The sequence below is a fragment of the Drosophila hydei genome, unplaced genomic scaffold (assembly GCF_003285905.1).
Source record: "Drosophila hydei strain 15085-1641.00,03,60 unplaced genomic scaffold, DhydRS2 tig00000136-arrow-arrow-pilon, whole genome shotgun sequence".
Taxonomy (NCBI): domain Eukaryota; kingdom Metazoa; phylum Arthropoda; class Insecta; order Diptera; family Drosophilidae; genus Drosophila; species Drosophila hydei.
Genome location: NW_022045673.1, coordinates 1 through 16,464, shown reverse-complemented (window position 1 = coordinate 16,464; position 16,464 = coordinate 1). Strand labels below are relative to the sequence as shown.

At 38.2% G+C, this 16,464-nt stretch overlaps 13 protein-coding genes and 1 pseudogene across 13 annotated transcripts; 5 read left to right on the top strand and 9 right to left on the bottom strand.

Annotated features, from left to right (window-relative positions):
* Positions 1-349: 349 nt before the first annotated feature.
* On the bottom strand, positions 350-6,017 carry LOC115482893. Its single transcript, XM_030223142.1, has 4 exons — positions 5,539-6,017; positions 3,748-4,293; positions 2,132-2,338; positions 350-836 (listed from the first exon to the last, which is right to left on the bottom strand). Exons 1-4 carry the CDS (start codon positions 5,945-5,947, stop codon positions 409-411), a joined length of 1,590 nt encoding a protein of 529 aa, XP_030079002.1. The 5' UTR covers positions 5,948-6,017; the 3' UTR covers positions 350-408.
* Positions 1,080-1,501, top strand: LOC115482880 (histone H4). The gene has a single exon (XM_030223130.1). It carries the CDS (start codon positions 1,135-1,137, stop codon positions 1,444-1,446), a length of 312 nt encoding a protein of 103 aa, XP_030078990.1. The 5' UTR covers positions 1,080-1,134; the 3' UTR covers positions 1,447-1,501.
* Positions 2,025-2,482, bottom strand: LOC115482870 (histone H2A). The gene has a single exon (XM_030223120.1). The coding sequence runs from the start codon at positions 2,445-2,447 to the stop codon at positions 2,073-2,075; it is 375 nt and encodes a 124-aa protein (XP_030078980.1). The 5' UTR covers positions 2,448-2,482; the 3' UTR covers positions 2,025-2,072.
* LOC115482878 (histone H2B) lies at positions 2,664-3,116 on the top strand. The gene has a single exon (XM_030223128.1). The coding sequence runs from the start codon at positions 2,694-2,696 to the stop codon at positions 3,063-3,065; it is 372 nt and encodes a 123-aa protein (XP_030078988.1). The 5' UTR covers positions 2,664-2,693; the 3' UTR covers positions 3,066-3,116.
* On the bottom strand, positions 3,566-4,373 carry LOC115482862 (histone H1-like). Its single transcript, XM_030223112.1, has one exon. It carries the CDS (start codon positions 4,313-4,315, stop codon positions 3,572-3,574), a length of 744 nt encoding a protein of 247 aa, XP_030078972.1. The 5' UTR covers positions 4,316-4,373; the 3' UTR covers positions 3,566-3,571.
* A 189-nt stretch (positions 6,018-6,206) lies between the features above and the next one.
* On the top strand, positions 6,207-11,758 carry LOC115482906. The gene is made up of 4 exons (XM_030223152.1): positions 6,207-6,569; positions 7,427-7,518; positions 7,834-8,189; positions 11,391-11,758. The coding sequence occupies exons 1-4, from the start codon at positions 6,263-6,265 to the stop codon at positions 11,701-11,703; spliced, it is 1,068 nt and encodes a 355-aa protein (XP_030079012.1). The 5' UTR covers positions 6,207-6,262; the 3' UTR covers positions 11,704-11,758.
* On the bottom strand, positions 7,153-7,610 carry LOC115482869 (histone H2A). Its single transcript, XM_030223119.1, has one exon. It carries the CDS (start codon positions 7,573-7,575, stop codon positions 7,201-7,203), a length of 375 nt encoding a protein of 124 aa, XP_030078979.1. The 5' UTR covers positions 7,576-7,610; the 3' UTR covers positions 7,153-7,200.
* Positions 7,780-8,244, top strand: LOC115482876 (histone H2B). Its single transcript, XM_030223126.1, has one exon. The coding sequence runs from the start codon at positions 7,822-7,824 to the stop codon at positions 8,191-8,193; it is 372 nt and encodes a 123-aa protein (XP_030078986.1). The 5' UTR covers positions 7,780-7,821; the 3' UTR covers positions 8,194-8,244.
* Positions 8,621-9,502, bottom strand: LOC115482864 (histone H1-like). The gene has a single exon (XM_030223114.1). The coding sequence runs from the start codon at positions 9,442-9,444 to the stop codon at positions 8,701-8,703; it is 744 nt and encodes a 247-aa protein (XP_030078974.1). The 5' UTR covers positions 9,445-9,502; the 3' UTR covers positions 8,621-8,700.
* On the bottom strand, positions 10,607-11,146 carry LOC115482866 (histone H3). Its single transcript, XM_030223116.1, has one exon. It carries the CDS (start codon positions 11,074-11,076, stop codon positions 10,666-10,668), a length of 411 nt encoding a protein of 136 aa, XP_030078976.1. The 5' UTR covers positions 11,077-11,146; the 3' UTR covers positions 10,607-10,665.
* Positions 11,759-12,281: 523 nt separating the features above from the next.
* On the bottom strand, positions 12,282-12,743 carry LOC115482868 (histone H2A). The gene has a single exon (XM_030223118.1). The coding sequence runs from the start codon at positions 12,702-12,704 to the stop codon at positions 12,330-12,332; it is 375 nt and encodes a 124-aa protein (XP_030078978.1). The 5' UTR covers positions 12,705-12,743; the 3' UTR covers positions 12,282-12,329.
* Positions 12,744-12,921: 178 nt separating this feature from the next.
* LOC115482877 (histone H2B) lies at positions 12,922-13,374 on the top strand. Its single transcript, XM_030223127.1, has one exon. The coding sequence runs from the start codon at positions 12,952-12,954 to the stop codon at positions 13,321-13,323; it is 372 nt and encodes a 123-aa protein (XP_030078987.1). The 5' UTR covers positions 12,922-12,951; the 3' UTR covers positions 13,324-13,374.
* Positions 13,375-13,823: 449 nt separating this feature from the next.
* On the bottom strand, positions 13,824-14,631 carry LOC115482865 (histone H1-like). Its single transcript, XM_030223115.1, has one exon. It carries the CDS (start codon positions 14,571-14,573, stop codon positions 13,830-13,832), a length of 744 nt encoding a protein of 247 aa, XP_030078975.1. The 5' UTR covers positions 14,574-14,631; the 3' UTR covers positions 13,824-13,829.
* A 1,107-nt stretch (positions 14,632-15,738) lies between these two features.
* Positions 15,739-16,209, bottom strand: LOC115482885 (annotated as a pseudogene).
* Positions 16,210-16,464: the final 255 nt, after the last annotated feature.

Sequence of the window (16,464 nt, the reverse complement as noted above, 5' to 3'; positions counted from 1 at the left end):
TAGGAAGTGCTTATAAAAATAAAAGGAAAATCTCAGAAAAGAAATATATTATCTTAAGTTACATCAAACGTATCACACATTAACGATACGTTCACATTCGATATTCGCTTTAAAAATACACATTTTTTTGTTAAGCAAGAAACGTTTCCCTTTAACAAAAATATATTGAGATCCTTACTCAATTACTTGACTAGGACTAGGACTAGTTAGTGACATTTGCTCTAACCTACATTTTATTATGTAAATATAAACCTATATACTCGTTTCCTTTATTTTTATATCAACTCAAATTCAAAATGATTGTCGTTTAAACGAAAATAGGAATCTCCTTGTTATAAATATTGTGGTCCTGAAAAGGACCGATTTGTTGGGTGCGATTTGTATATGTACAAGGCAGAGAGAAGAAATTTAAGCGCGCTCGCCGCGAATACGTCTGGCCAGTTGAATGTCCTTGGGCATGATTGTGACACGCTTAGCATGGATGGCACACAAGTTTGTATCTTCGAATAGGCCAACCAAATAGGCTTCGCTAGCTTCCTGGAGTGCCATCACAGCTGAGCTCTGGAAACGAAGGTCAGTCTTGAAGTCTTGAGCGATTTCACGCACTAGACGCTGGAACGGCAACTTGCGAATAAGCAATTCAGTGCTCTTCTGGTAGCGACGAATTTCACGCAGAGCAACAGTGCCAGGGCGATAGCGATGAGGTTTCTTGACACCGCCAGTAGCTGGTGCACTTTTACGTGCTGCCTTAGTGGCCAACTGCTTGCGAGGAGCCTTGCCTCCAGTTGATTTGCGAGCGGTCTGCTTTGTACGAGCCATTTTTTTCTCTCTTTCACAATTCTTACTTTACACTGTCACTGTTAAAAACACAATAATCGAGATGCTCGCTTACGCATCGCTTATATAGAAAACTGGTGGTGAGTTAGAAAGAGATAGACATATTCGTTACTCATGTTAAATGCTATGCGCTCTACTCTACAAGTTGAGAGGGTAGTGTGTGAGAGGGATGCAAGCATTTGTGTGCTCCCTCGTGTTTTCGGGTTTCTCGGTATAAATAGAAGTGGATGTAACGATGCAGACATTAGTTTGTTTCTGACATTCGTGAAGTGTTCATTAAAAAGTAAAAAGTGAAAAATGACTGGTCGTGGTAAAGGTGGCAAAGGCTTGGGTAAAGGAGGTGCAAAGCGTCATCGCAAAGTGTTGCGTGATAATATCCAGGGTATCACGAAGCCAGCTATCCGTCGTTTAGCTCGTCGTGGTGGCGTGAAGCGAATCTCTGGACTTATCTATGAAGAAACTCGTGGCGTTCTTAAGGTCTTTTTGGAAAATGTTATTCGTGATGCTGTCACATACACCGAACACGCCAAGAGGAAGACAGTCACAGCCATGGATGTTGTCTATGCGCTGAAAAGGCAAGGTCGCACACTGTACGGCTTTGGCGGTTAGGAAAGAAGAAAGTATAAAAAGCAACTTACACTCGCACCAATCGGTCCTTTTCAGGACCACCAACATGTTTCCCTAAAAGAGCTTGAAAATATAAAATTCAATATACATTTTTCGCAAACCAAATCGGTATTGGGCATATATTTAGCTGATGTTCAGTATTGGCTACGAAATGATCGAGAAATTGAATTAATTCCGTCTAGTTAAACCATTTGGTTTCGACATTTATGAAAAATTTGAAGCTATCAAAAAGAAGTATTGTGCATATTTCATATTCGAATAAGAATTCGATGTTACAGAAATCTTAGCTAAGCTGCGGTGAAAACTCGCGTGTATTTCAAGGGTACATTGCCAAATTTATAGTTTACATATCAGCAATATTAGCAATATTTCAGCTCAACATATTTGAAACCTTTGGAATATGGAACAGAAACACTAAATGACTAAATGAATGGCGATGACTGTACTTTTCTCAGCGTCTACCATCTGTAAATTTTCCCTTTATTTATTCTTATTATATACATATTATTTAGAATGTTTACGTAGGAAAAAAGTCATCTCTTTTGTATAAATTGGTCGTCCTGAAAAGGACGTTTGGTTTCGATTTGCGTAAATTCGTTATTAGTAATTTAAGCCTTCTTTTCGGTCTTCTTGGGCAACAAAACTGCTTGGATGTTAGGCAACACACCGCCCTGGGCAATAGTGACGCCTGAAAGCAGTTTATTCAACTCCTCATCGTTGCGGATGGCCAATTGCAGATGGCGAGGGATAATTCTGGTTTTCTTGTTATCGCGGGCTGCATTACCAGCCAACTCCAAAACTTCAGCGGCCAAGTATTCCATAACAGCCGCCAAGTACACTGGAGCACCGGCACCAACACGCTCGGCATAGTTGCCTTTGCGAAGAAGACGGTGAATACGACCAACGGGGAACTGAAGGCCAGCGCGGTTCGAACGCGACTTTGCCTTTCCCTTAACTTTTCCACCTTTACCACGGCCAGACATTTCTTAAATTCTTTTTTTTTCACTTTAACACTGCACAAACAAGTATCGAATGCCCAGCCCTCTCAACAATATGACAACTTATACTTTTTTCACTACCTACTTTTTCAGGTAAACGAGGGTGAGTTGTGCTGTTCGCAAACATGAAAACGTTGTACAAAAAAAACCTATAAATGTTAAGCAATTTGTGTGCTTCTGTCAAACATTTGTGAAGTGAGTTAAAGTGAACTTGAGTGAATAATAACAATCATGCCGCCTAAGACAAGTGGAAAGGCAGCTAAAAAGGCTGGCAAAGCCCAGAAGAATATTACCAAGAATGATAAGAAGAAGAAGCGTAAGAGGAAGGAAAGCTACGCCATCTACATTTACAAAGTGCTAAAGCAGGTCCATCCTGACACTGGAATCTCGTCAAAGGCCATGAGCATCATGAATAGCTTTGTGAACGACATTTTTGAGCGTATTGCTGCTGAAGCCTCTCGTTTGGCCCACTACAACAAACGTTCTACGATTACCAGTCGGGAAATCCAAACTGCAGTCCGTCTTCTGTTGCCCGGAGAGTTGGCCAAGCACGCTGTCAGTGAAGGAACAAAGGCAGTTACCAAGTACACTAGCTCCAAGTAAATCTTAGCTTGATGTATGCAGAACACCCAAAAGCAAAAGGCCCTTTTCAGGGCCACAAATCTTTTTTCAAAGAATATGAAATATTTCCATGCTAACAAAATTTCTGATTCTGATTCTGAATAGATTACCTTTAATTCTTATTGTATAAAACTTACTGAAGCAAATATATTTGCTTGCTATTCAAGAAAAACTATAAAATTATCGTTACTCCACAAATATCCCACTACAATTTCCTACGTTTTTATTATGATGAAGTTGGACACGTAAAAACTATTTGACGAAAACAGAAATTAACATCGAATATATTTCAAATATTGCTGCTGACTAAATAGGATCCGTTTCTTTTTATATTACTTTTAACAGCAACAAGAAAGATACAGGTAGAAAAATATTTTTTCTCTTGGATATATAAAATTGTAGTCCTGAAAAGGACTTTGTTTAATAGCAAATTTCATAGTTTTGAAATTTGTTCATACTCTCTCTGAAGAGTATATTTCGATGTGAAATTACTTCTTTGTTGCAGACGCAGTTTTTGCCTTTGGCTTCTTGGCAGCAGCTTTTTTTGGCGACGCAGCCGCGACAACCTTCTTAGGCTTAGCACTGGTGGTCTTAGGTTTGGGAGTTTTTGGCTTTGCTGCGCTTGACTTTGCCTTTGCTGTTGTGGGCTTGGCTTTAATAGTACCAACTTTCTTTGCATCTTTGGCCTTCGCTTTTTCAGCTTTCTTCTTGTCAACACTCTTTTTGGTCACCACAGCCTTCGACAACTTCTTATCAGCGACACCCTTTGGTTTCTTGGTAGCAGATATAGTTTTCTTTTTAGCTGCTGCTGCCGACGAAGTTACCTTCTTGGATTTCTTCTCTACAGAGGACACCTTAGGCTTAGGCTCCTTTTTGGAAGATGCAGACAACTTAAACGAACCAGATGCACCCTTGCCCTTTGTTTGAATCAACTTTCCATTCGCAACTGAATTCTTCAGGTACTTCTTAATGAATGGGGCTAGTTTTTGGGCATCGCACTTGTAAGTGGCACTGATATATTTCTTTATAGCCAAAAGGGATGAGCCACCACGTTCCTTTAAATTTTGTATCGATGCGTCCACCATCTGCTGAGTTGGTGGGTGTGTTGGAGGAGCCGTTGTTTTCTTTGCCTTCGATGCGGATGCTGGCTTTTTAGCAGCTACCTTCTTCTCAGCTGAGGCTGTTTGGGGAGTCACGGGAGACGCAGATACTGCAACAACGGAATCAGACATTTTTATTCAGCACTTCTTTACTTCTTCACTATAAAAACAAATGCAACGTTTTTGTTTAATCGAAATTTGCCAGCTGCGGCATGGCATTTTGGTCACCCGTTTCAGTGAGAATCGAGGAGGAAGGCTACGCGAGAATGTTTTTGGTATTGAACGTTCGTTACACAGAAGTTTACAATTACCATTTTATTGATTTGTCTTTTTAAACAGTTTATACATGGAATTTAAACTAAATAGTTTATTGAACATATTCCAAAATGTTTGAAAAATTGAAAAAATAAGTTTTCAGTTTGTTAAATATGATTTAACGATTTTTAATTGCCATCTAAAGTTTGACTTTGTATGATAGCAAAATAAGATATCTTGGAAAAATCGCATTTTTAATTAAATAATAATGAAAATGTTAACAAATTATGTTGACAGATAATAATTCATTAATTTTTTTGTTAAATTCAACTATTAATATGAACATTCCTTATATCTTTATCTTTTAAATGCGATTTTAACTAACCCATTTGGTGTTGAAAGCAGACTTGCATTCGAGGCAACGCAATACAAAAATGGTTTGTAAAAATAAAATCTTCTCCTTAACAATAAATATATGTTAATAAAGATAATATTAGAAGAAAAATGTTTTATTTTCTTTACTTGCATCAAACATATAGTCATTTCATATCGTAATATTATATATATAATGCGATATACACTTCTCCCTCACCAAGAAATACAGTGATAAAATATTTTTTCATCTAAGCCACTTTATTTTATTAAGAAGAATGCTAAAATGTTTAAAAACTAATATAGTTTGATCTTCAATAGGAAGTGCTTATAAAAATAAAAGGAAAATCTCAGAAAAGAAATATATTATCTTAAGTTACATCAAACGTATCACACATTAACGATACGTTCACATTCGATATTCGCTTTAAAAATACACATTTTTTTGTTAAGCAAGAAACGTTTCCCTTTAACAAAAATATATTGAGATCCTTACTCAATTACTTGACTAGGACTAGGACTAGTTAGTGACATTTGCTCTAACCTACATTTTATTATGTAAATATAAACCTATATACTCGTTTCCTTTATTTTTATATCAACTCAAATTCAAAATGATTGTCGTTTAAACGAAAATAGGAATCTCCTTGTTATAAATATTGTGGTCCTGAAAAGGACCGATTTGTTGGGTGCGATTTGTATATGTACAAGGCAGAGAGAAGAAATTTAAGCGCGCTCGCCGCGAATACGTCTGGCCAGTTGAATGTCCTTGGGCATGATTGTGACACGCTTAGCATGGATGGCACACAAGTTTGTATCTTCGAATAGGCCAACCAAATAGGCTTCGCTAGCTTCCTGGAGTGCCATCACAGCTGAGCTCTGGAAACGAAGGTCAGTCTTGAAGTCTTGAGCGATTTCACGCACTAGACGCTGGAACGGCAACTTGCGAATAAGCAATTCAGTGCTCTTCTGGTAGCGACGAATTTCACGCAGAGCAACAGTGCCAGGGCGATAGCGATGAGGTTTCTTGACACCGCCAGTAGCTGGTGCACTTTTACGTGCTGCCTTAGTGGCCAACTGCTTGCGAGGAGCCTTGCCTCCAGTTGATTTGCGAGCGGTCTGCTTTGTACGAGCCATTTTTTTCTCTCTTTCACAATTCTTACTTTACACTGTCACTGTTAAAAACACAATAATCGAGATGCTCGCTTACGCATCGCTTATATAGAAAACTGGTGGTGAGTTAGAAAGAGATAGACATATTCGTTACTCATGTTAAATGCTATGCGCTCTACTCTACAAGTTGAGAGGGTAGTGTGTGAGAGGGATGCAAGCATTTGTGTGCTCCCTCGTGTTTTCGGGTTTCTCGGTATAAATAGAAGTGGATGTAACGATGCAGACATTAGTTTGTTTCTGACATTCGTGAAGTGTTCATTAAAAAGTAAAAAGTGAAAAATGACTGGTCGTGGTAAAGGTGGCAAAGGCTTGGGTAAAGGAGGTGCAAAGCGTCATCGCAAAGTGTTGCGTGATAATATCCAGGGTATCACGAAGCCAGCTATCCGTCGTTTAGCTCGTCGTGGTGGCGTGAAGCGAATCTCTGGACTTATCTATGAAGAAACTCGTGGCGTTCTTAAGGTCTTTTTGGAAAATGTTATTCGTGATGCTGTCACATACACCGAACACGCCAAGAGGAAGACAGTCACAGCCATGGATGTTGTCTATGCGCTGAAAAGGCAAGGTCGCACACTGTACGGCTTTGGCGGTTAGGAAAGAAGAAAGTATAAAAAGCAACTTACACTCGCACCAATCGGTCCTTTTCAGGACCACCAACATGTTTCCCTAAAAGAGCTTGAAAATATAAAATTCAATATACATTTTTCGCAAACCAAATCGGTATTGGGCATATATTTAGCTGATGTTCAGTATTGGCTACGAAATGATCGAGAAATTGAATTAATTCCGTCTAGTTAAACCATTTGGTTTCGACATTTATGAAAAATTTGAAGCTATCAAAAAGAAGTATTGTGCATATTTCATATTCGAATAAGAATTCGATGTTACAGAAATCTTAGCTAAGCTGCGGTGAAAACTCGCGTGTATTTCAAGGGTACATTGCCAAATTTATAGTTTACATATCAGCAATATTAGCAATATTTCAGTTCAACATATTTGAAACCTTTGGAATATGGAACAGAAACACTAAATGACTAAATGAATGGCGATGACTGTACTTTTCTCAGCGTCTACCATCTGTAAATTTTCCCTTTATTTATTCTTATTATATACATATTATTTAGAATGTTTACGTATGAAAAAAGTCATCTCTTTTGTATAAATTGGTCGTCCTGAAAAGGACGTTTGGTTTCGATTTGCGTAAATTCGTTATTAGTAATTTAAGCCTTCTTTTCGGTCTTCTTGGGCAACAAAACTGCTTGGATGTTAGGCAACACACCGCCCTGGGCAATAGTGACGCCTGAAAGCAGTTTATTCAACTCCTCATCGTTGCGGATGGCCAATTGCAGATGGCGAGGGATAATTCTGGTTTTCTTGTTATCGCGGGCTGCATTACCAGCCAACTCCAAAACTTCAGCGGCCAAGTATTCCATAACAGCCGCCAAGTACACTGGAGCACCGGCACCAACACGCTCGGCATAGTTGCCTTTGCGAAGAAGACGGTGAATACGACCAACGGGGAACTGAAGGCCAGCGCGGTTCGAACGCGACTTTGCCTTTCCCTTAACTTTTCCACCTTTACCACGGCCAGACATTTCTTAAATTCTTTTTTTTTCACTTTAACACTGCACAAACAAGTATCGAATGCCCAGCCCTCTCAACAATATGACAACTTATACTTTTTTCACTACCTACTTTTTCAGGTAAACGAGGGTGAGTTGTGCTGTTCGCAAACATGAAAACGTTGTACAAAAAAAACCTATAAATGTTAAGCAATTTGTGTGCTTCTGTCAAACATTTGTGAAGTGAGTTAAAGTGAACTTGAGTGAATAATAACAATCATGCCGCCTAAGACAAGTGGAAAGGCAGCCAAAAAGGCTGGCAAAGCCCAGAAGAATATTACCAAGAATGATAAGAAGAAGAAGCGTAAGAGGAAGGAAAGCTACGCCATCTACATTTACAAAGTGCTAAAGCAGGTCCATCCTGACACTGGAATCTCGTCAAAGGCCATGAGCATCATGAATAGCTTTGTGAACGACATTTTTGAGCGTATTGCTGCTGAAGCCTCTCGTTTGGCCCACTACAACAAACGTTCTACGATTACCAGTCGGGAAATCCAAACTGCAGTCCGTCTTCTGTTGCCCGGAGAGTTGGCCAAGCACGCTGTCAGTGAAGGAACAAAGGCAGTTACCAAGTACACTAGCTCCAAGTAAATCTTAGCTTGATGTATGCAGAACACCCAAAAGCAAAAGGCCCTTTTCAGGGCCACAAATCTTTTTTCAAAGAATATGAAATATTTCCATGCTAACAAAATTTCTGATTCTGATTCTGAATAGATTACCTTTAATTCTTATTGTATAAAACTTACTGAAGCAAATATATTTGCTTGCTATTCAAGAAAAACTATAAAATTATCGTTACTCCACAAATATCCCACTACAATTTCCTACGTTTTTATTATGATGAAGTTGGACACGTAAAAACTATTTGACGAAAACAGAAATTAACATCGAATATATTTCAAATATTGCTGCTGACTAAATAGGATCCGTTTCTTTTTATATTACTTTTAACAGCAACAAGAAAGATACAGGTAGAAAAATATTTTTTTCTCTTGGATATATAAAATTGTAGTCCTGAAAAGGACTTTGTTTAATAGCAAATTTCATAGTTTTGAAATTTGTTCATACTCTGTCTGAAGAGTATATTTCGATGTGAAATTACTTCTTTGTTGCAGACGCAGTTTTTGCCTTTGGCTTCTTGGCAGCAGCTTTTTTTGGCGACGCAGCCGCGACAACCTTCTTAGGCTTAGCACTGGTGGTCTTAGGTTTGGGAGTTTTTGGCTTTGCTGCGCTTGACTTTGCCTTTGCTGTTGTGGGCTTGGCTTTAATAGTACCAACTTTCTTTGCATCTTTGGCCTTCGCTTTTTCAGCTTTCTTCTTGTCAACACTCTTTTTGGTCACCACAGCCTTCGACAACTTCTTATCAGCGACACCCTTTGGTTTCTTGGTAGCAGATATAGTTTTCTTTTTAGCTGCTGCTGCCGACGAAGTTACCTTCTTGGATTTCTTCTCTACAGAGGACACTTTAGGCTTAGGCTCCTTTTTGGAAGATGCAGACAACTTAAACGAACCAGATGCACCCTTGCCCTTTGTTTGAATCAACTTTCCATTCGCAACTGAATTCTTCAGGTACTTCTTAATGAATGGGGCTAGTTTTTGGGCATCGCACTTGTAAGTGGCACTGATATATTTCTTTATAGCCAAAAGGGATGAGCCACCACGTTCCTTTAAATTTTGTATCGATGCGTCCACCATCTGCTGAGTTGGTGGGTGTGTTGGAGGAGCCGTTGTTTTCTTTGCCTTCGATGCGGATGCTGGCTTTTTAGCAGCTACCTTCTTCTCAGCTGAGGCTGTTTGGGGAGTCACGGGAGACGCAGATACTGCAACAACGGAATCAGACATTTTTATTCAGCACTTCTTTACTTCTTCACTATAAAAACAAATGCAACGTTTTTGTTTAATCGAAATTTGCCAGCTGCGGCATGGCATTTTGGTCACCCGTTTCAGTGAGAATCGAGGAGGAAGGCTACGCGAGAATGTTTTTGCTATTGAACGTTCGTTACACAGAAGTTTACAATTACCATTTTATTGATTTGTCTTTTTAAACAGTTTATACATGGAATTTAAACTAAATAGTTTATTGAACATATTCCAAAATGTTTGAAAAATTGAAAAAATAAGTTTTCAGTTTGTTAAATATGATTTAACGATTTTTAATTGCCATCTAAAGTTTGACTTTGTATGATAGCAAAATAAGATATCTTGGAAAAATCGCATTTTTAATTAAATAATAATGAAAATGTTAACAAATTATGTTGACAGATAATAATTCATTAATTTTTTTGTTAAATTCAACTATTAATATGAACATTCCTTATATCTTTATCTTTTAAATGCGATTTTAACTAACCCATTTGGTGTTGAAAGCAGACTTGCATTCGAGGCAACGCAATACAAAAATGGTTTGTAAAAATAAAATCTTCTCCTTAACAATAAATATATGTTAATAAAGATAATATTAGAAGAAAAATGTTTTATTTTCTTTACTTGCATCAAACATATAGTCATTTCATATCGTAATATTATATATATAATGCGATATACACTTCTCCCTCACCAAGAAATACAGTGATAAAATATTTTTTCATCTAAGCCACTTTATTTTATTAAGAAGAATGCTAAAATGTTTAAAAACTAATATAGTTTTATCTTCAATAGGAAGTGCTTATAAAAATAAAAGGAAAATCTCAGAAAAGAAATATATTATCTTAAGTTACATCAAACGTATCACACATTAACGATACGTTCACATTCGATATTCGCTTTAAAAATACACATTTTTTTGTTAAGCAAGAAACGTTTCCCTTTAACAAAAATATATTGAGATCCTTACTCAATTACTTGACTAGGACTAGGACTAGTTAGTGACATTTGCTCTAACCTACATTTTATTATGTAAATATAAACCTATATACTCGTTTCCTTTATTTTTATATCAACTCAAATTCAAAATGATTGTCGTTTAAACGAAAATAGGAATCTCCTTGTTATAAATATTGTGGTCCTGAAAAGGACCGATTTGTTGGGTGCGATTTGTATATGTACAAGGCAGAGAGAAGAAATTTAAGCGCGCTCGCCGCGAATACGTCTGGCCAGTTGAATGTCCTTGGGCATGATTGTGACACGCTTAGCATGGATGGCACACAAGTTTGTATCTTCGAATAGGCCAACCAAATAGGCTTCGCTAGCTTCCTGGAGTGCCATCACAGCTGAGCTCTGGAAACGAAGGTCAGTCTTGAAGTCTTGAGCGATTTCACGCACTAGACGCTGGAACGGCAACTTGCGAATAAGCAATTCAGTGCTCTTCTGGTAGCGACGAATTTCACGCAGAGCAACAGTGCCAGGGCGATAGCGATGAGGTTTCTTGACACCGCCAGTAGCTGGTGCACTTTTACGTGCTGCCTTAGTGGCCAACTGCTTGCGAGGAGCCTTGCCTCCAGTTGATTTGCGAGCGGTCTGCTTTGTACGAGCCATTTTTTTCTCTCTTTCACAATTCTTACTTTACACTGTCACTGTTAAAAACACAATAATCGAGATGCTCGCTTACGCATCGCTTATATAGAAAACTGGTGGTGAGTTAGAAAGAGATAGACATATTCGTTACTCATGTTAAATGCTATGCGCTCTACTCTACAAGTTGAGAGGGTAGTGTGTGAGAGGGATGCAAGCATTTGTGTGCTCCCTCGTGTTTTCGGGTTTCTCGGTATAAATAGAAGTGGATGTAACGATGCAGACATTAGTTTGTTTCTGACATTCGTGAAGTGTTCATTAAAAAGTAAAAAGTGAAAAATGACTGGTCGTGGTAAAGGTGGCAAAGGCTTGGGTAAAGGAGGTGCAAAGCGTCATCGCAAAGTGTTGCGTGATAATATCCAGGGTATCACGAAGCCAGCTATCCGTCGTTTAGCTCGTCGTGGTGGCGTGAAGCGAATCTCTGGACTTATCTATGAAGAAACTCGTGGCGTTCTTAAGGTCTTTTTGGAAAATGTTATTCGTGATGCTGTCACATACACCGAACACGCCAAGAGGAAGACAGTCACAGCCATGGATGTTGTCTATGCGCTGAAAAGGCAAGGTCGCACACTGTACGGCTTTGGCGGTTAGGAAAGAAGAAAGTATAAAAAGCAACTTACACTCGCACCAATCGGTCCTTTTCAGGACCACCAACATGTTTCCCTAAAAGAGCTTGAAAATATAAAATTCAATATACATTTTTCGCAAACCAAATCGGTATTGGGCATATATTTAGCTGATGTTCAGTATTGGCTACGAAATGATCGAGAAATTGAATTAATTCCGTCTAGTTAAACCATTTGGTTTCGACATTTATGAAAAATTTGAAGCTATCAAAAAGAAGTATTGTGCATATTTCATATTCGAATAAGAATTCGATGTTACAGAAATCTTAGCTAAGCTGCGGTGAAAACTCGCGTGTATTTCAAGGGTACATTGCCAAATTTATAGTTTACATATCAGCAATATTAGCAATATTTCAGCTCAACATATTTGAAACCTTTGGAATATGGAACAGAAACACTAAATGACTAAATGAATGGCGATGACTGTACTTTTCTCAGCGTCTACCATCTGTAAATTTTCCCTTTATTTATTCTTATTATATACATATTATTTAGAATGTTTACGTATGAAAAAAGTCATCTCTTTTGTATAAATTGGTCGTCCTGAAAAGGACGTTTGGTTTCGATTTGCGTAAATTCGTTATTAGTAATTTAAGCCTTCTTTTCGGTCTTCTTGGGCAACAAAACTGCTTGGATGTTAGGCAACACACCGCCCTGGGCAATAGTGACGCCTGAAAGCAGTTTATTCAACTCCTCATCGTTGCGGATGGCCAATTGCAGATGGCGAGGGATAATTCTGGTTTTCTTGTTATCGCGGGCTGCATTACCAGCCAACTCCAAAACTTCAGCGGCCAAGTATTCCATAACAGCCGCCAAGTACACTGGAGCACCGGCACCAACACGCTCGGCATAGTTGCCTTTGCGAAGAAGACGGTGAATACGACCAACGGGGAACTGAAGGCCAGCGCGGTTCGAACGCGACTTTGCCTTTCCCTTAACTTTTCCACCTTTACCACGGCCAGACATTTCTTAAATTCTTTTTTTTTTCACTTTAACACTGCACAAACAAGTATCGAATGCCCAGCCCTCTCAACAATATGACAACTTATACTTTTTTCACTACCTACTTTTTCAGGTAAACGAGGGTGAGTTGTGCTGTTCGCAAACATGAAAACGTTGTACAAAAAAAACCTATAAATGTTAAGCAATTTGTGTGCTTCTGTCAAACATTTGTGAAGTGAGTTAAAGTGAACTTGAGTGGATAATAACAATCATGCCGCCTAAGACAAGTGGAAAGGCAGCCAAAAAGGCTGGCAAAGCCCAGAAGAATATTACCAAGAATGATAAGAAGAAGAAGCGTAAGAGGAAGGAAAGCTACGCCATCTACATTTACAAAGTGCTAAAGCAGGTCCATCCTGACACTGGAATCTCGTCAAAGGCCATGAGCATCATGAATAGCTTTGTGAACGACATTTTTGAGCGTATTGCTGCTGAAGCCTCTCGTTTGGCCCACTACAACAAACGTTCTACGATTACCAGTCGGGAAATCCAAACTGCAGTCCGTCTTCTGTTGCCCGGAGAGTTGGCCAAGCACGCTGTCAGTGAAGGAACAAAGGCAGTTACCAAGTACACTAGCTCCAAGTAAATCTTAGCTTGATGTATGCAGAACACCCAAAAGCAAAAGGCCCTTTTCAGGGCCACAAATCTTTTTTCAAAGAATATGAAATATTTCCATGCTAACAAAATTTCTGATTCTGATTCTGAATAGATTACCTTTAATTCTTATTGTATAAAACTTACTGAAGCAAATATATTTGCTTGCTATTCAAGAAAAACTATAAAATTATCGTTACTCCACAAATATCCCACTACAATTTCCTACGTTTTTATTATGATAAAGTTGGACACGTAAAAACTATTTGACGAAAACAGAAATTAACATCGAATATATTTCAAATATTGCTGCTGACTAAATAGGATCCGTTTCTTTTTATATTACTTTTAACAGCAACAAGAAAGATACAGGTAGAAAAATATTTTTTCTCTTGGATATATAAAATTGTAGTCCTGAAAAGGACTTTGTTTAATAGCAAATTTCATAGTTTTGAAATTTGTTCATACTCTCTCTGAAGAGTATATTTCGATGTGAAATTACTTCTTTGTTGCAGACGCAGTTTTTGCCTTTGGCTTCTTGGCAGCAGCTTTTTTTGGCGACGCAGCCGCGACAACCTTCTTAGGCTTAGCACTGGTGGTCTTAGGTTTGGGAGTTTTTGGCTTTGCTGCGCTTGACTTTGCCTTTGCTGTTGTGGGCTTGGCTTTAATAGTACCAACTTTCTTTGCATCTTTGGCCTTCGCTTTTTCAGCTTTCTTCTTGTCAACACTCTTTTTGGTCACCACAGCCTTCGACAACTTCTTATCAGCGACACCCTTTGGTTTCTTGGTAGCAGATATAGTTTTCTTTTTAGCTGCTGCTGCCGACGAAGTTACCTTCTTGGATTTCTTCTCTACAGAGGACACTTTAGGCTTAGGCTCCTTTTTGGAAGATGCAGACAACTTAAACGAACCAGATGCACCCTTGCCCTTTGTTTGAATCAACTTTCCATTCGCAACTGAATTCTTCAGGTACTTCTTAATGAATGGGGCTAGTTTTTGGGCATCGCACTTGTAAGTGGCACTGATATATTTCTTTATAGCCAAAAGGGATGAGCCACCACGTTCCTTTAAATTTTGTATCGATGCGTCCACCATCTGCTGAGTTGGTGGGTGTGTTGGAGGAGCCGTTGTTTTCTTTGCCTTCGATGCGGATGCTGGCTTTTTAGCAGCTACCTTCTTCTCAGCTGAGGCTGTTTGGGGAGTCACGGGAGACGCAGATACTGCAACAACGGAATCAGACATTTTTATTCAGCACTTCTTTACTTCTTCACTATAAAAACAAATGCAACGTTTTTGTTTAATCGAAATTTGCCAGCTGCGGCATGGCATTTTGGTCACCCGTTTCAGTGAGAATCGAGGAGGAAGGCTACGCGAGAATGTTTTTGCTATTGAACGTTCGTTACACAGAAGTTTACAATTACCATTTTATTGATTTGTCTTTTTAAACAGTTTATACATGGAATTTAAACTAAATAGTTTATTGAACATATTCCAAAATGTTTGAAAAATTGAAAAAATAAGTTTTCAGTTTGTTAAATATGATTTTAACGATTTTTAATTGCCATCTAAAGTTTGACTTTGTATGATAGCAAAATAAGATATCTTGGAAAAATCGCATTTTTAATTAAATAATAATGAAAATGTTAACAAATTATGTTGACAGATAATAATTCATTAATTTTTTTGTTAAATTCAACTATTAATATGAACATTCCTTATATCTTTATCTTTTAAATGCGATTTTAACTAACCCATTTGGTGTTGAAAGCAGACTTGCATTCGAGGCAACGCAATACAAAAATGGTTTGTAAAAATAAAATCTTCTCCTTAACAATAAATATATGTTAATAAAGATAATATTAGAAGAAAAATGTTTATTTTCTTTACTTGCATCAAACATATAGTCATTTCATATCGTAATATTATATATATAATGCGATATACACTTCTCCCTCACCAAGAAATACAGTGATAAAATATTTTTTCATCTAAGCCACTTTATTTTATTAAGAAGAATGCTAAAATGTTTAAAAACTAATATAGTTTTATCTTCCATAGGAAGTGCTTATAAAAATAAAAGGAAAATCTCAGAAAAGAAATATATTATCTTAAGTTACATCAAACGTATCACACACATTAACGATACGTTCACATTTCGATATTCGCTTTAAAAATACACATTTTTTTGTTAAGCAAGAAACGTTTCCCTTTAACAAAAATATATTGAGATCCTTACTCAATTACTTGACTAGGACTAGGACTAGTTAGTGACATTTGCTCTAACCTACATTTTATTATGTAAATATAAACCTATATACTCGTTTCCTTTATTTTTATATCAACTCAAATTCAAAATGATTGTCGTTTAAACGAAAATAGGAATCTCCTTGTTATAAATATTGTGGTCCTGAAAAGGACCGATTTGTTGGGTGCGATTTGTATATGTACAAGGCAGAGAGAAGAAATTTAAGCGCGCTCGCCGCGAATACGTCTGGCCAGTTGAATGTCCTTGGGCATGATTGTGACACGCTTAGCATGGATGGCACACAAGTTTGTATCTTCGAATAGGCCAACCAAATAGGCTTCGCTAGCTTCCTGGAGTGCCATCACAGCTGAGCTCTGGAAACGAAGGTCAGTCTTGAAGTCTTGAGCGATTTCACGCACTAGACGCTGGAACGGCAACTTGCGAATAAGCAATTCAGTGCTCTTCTGGTAGCGACGAATTTCACGCAGAGCAACAACAGTGCCAGGGCGATAGCGATGAGGTTTCTGACACCGCCAGTAGCTGGTGCACTTTTACGTGCTGCCTTAGTGGCCAACTGCTTGCGAGGAGCCTTGCCTCCGTTGATTTGCGAGCGGTCTGCTTTGTACGAGCCATTTTTCTCTCTTTCACAATTCTTACTTTACACTGTCACTGTTAAAAACACAATAATCGAGATGCTCGCTTACGCATCGCTTATATAGAAAACTGGTGGTGAGTGTAGAAAGAGATAGACATATTCGTTACTCATGTTAAATGCTATGCGCTCTACTCTACAAGTTGAGAGGGTAGTGTGTGAGAGGGATGCAAGCATTTGTGTGCTCCCTCGTGTTTTCGGGTTTCTCGGTATAAATAGAAGTGGATGTAACGATG

What these genes read in the sequence shown, in the direction of transcription:
- LOC115482880 (XM_030223130.1), top strand. Translation starts at nt 1,135, where the DNA reads ATGACTGGTCGTGGTAAAGGTGGCAAAGGCTTGGGTAAAGGAGGTGCA.
- LOC115482870 (XM_030223120.1), bottom strand. Translation starts at nt 2,447, where the DNA reads ATGTCTGGCCGTGGTAAAGGTGGAAAAGTTAAGGGAAAGGCAAAGTCG.
- LOC115482878 (XM_030223128.1), top strand. Translation starts at nt 2,694, where the DNA reads ATGCCGCCTAAGACAAGTGGAAAGGCAGCTAAAAAGGCTGGCAAAGCC.
- LOC115482862 (XM_030223112.1), bottom strand. Translation starts at nt 4,315, where the DNA reads ATGTCTGATTCCGTTGTTGCAGTATCTGCGTCTCCCGTGACTCCCCAA.
- LOC115482893 (XM_030223142.1), bottom strand. Translation starts at nt 5,947, where the DNA reads ATGGCTCGTACAAAGCAGACCGCTCGCAAATCAACTGGAGGCAAGGCT. An exon ending in TATTCGCGGCGAGCGCGCTT is followed by an intron (nt 4,294 to 5,538) that starts AAATTTCTTCTC and finishes CCGTTGTTGCAG; the next exon opens with TATCTGCGTCTCCCGTGACT. An exon ending in CGTCACTATTGCCCAGGGCG is followed by an intron (nt 837 to 2,131) that starts GTGTGTTGCCTA and finishes AAAGTAAGAATT; the next exon opens with GTGAAAGAGAGAAAAAAATG.
- LOC115482906 (XM_030223152.1), top strand. Translation starts at nt 6,263, where the DNA reads ATGACTGGTCGTGGTAAAGGTGGCAAAGGCTTGGGTAAAGGAGGTGCA. An exon ending in CACACTGTACGGCTTTGGCG is followed by an intron (nt 6,570 to 7,426) that starts GTTAGGAAAGAA and finishes ACAGCCGCCAAG; the next exon opens with TACACTGGAGCACCGGCACC. An exon ending in ACCAAGTACACTAGCTCCAA is followed by an intron (nt 8,190 to 11,390) that starts GTAAATCTTAGC and finishes TAAAAAGTGAAA; the next exon opens with AATGACTGGTCGTGGTAAAG.
- LOC115482869 (XM_030223119.1), bottom strand. Translation starts at nt 7,575, where the DNA reads ATGTCTGGCCGTGGTAAAGGTGGAAAAGTTAAGGGAAAGGCAAAGTCG.
- LOC115482876 (XM_030223126.1), top strand. Translation starts at nt 7,822, where the DNA reads ATGCCGCCTAAGACAAGTGGAAAGGCAGCCAAAAAGGCTGGCAAAGCC.
- LOC115482864 (XM_030223114.1), bottom strand. Translation starts at nt 9,444, where the DNA reads ATGTCTGATTCCGTTGTTGCAGTATCTGCGTCTCCCGTGACTCCCCAA.
- LOC115482866 (XM_030223116.1), bottom strand. Translation starts at nt 11,076, where the DNA reads ATGGCTCGTACAAAGCAGACCGCTCGCAAATCAACTGGAGGCAAGGCT.
- LOC115482868 (XM_030223118.1), bottom strand. Translation starts at nt 12,704, where the DNA reads ATGTCTGGCCGTGGTAAAGGTGGAAAAGTTAAGGGAAAGGCAAAGTCG.
- LOC115482877 (XM_030223127.1), top strand. Translation starts at nt 12,952, where the DNA reads ATGCCGCCTAAGACAAGTGGAAAGGCAGCCAAAAAGGCTGGCAAAGCC.
- LOC115482865 (XM_030223115.1), bottom strand. Translation starts at nt 14,573, where the DNA reads ATGTCTGATTCCGTTGTTGCAGTATCTGCGTCTCCCGTGACTCCCCAA.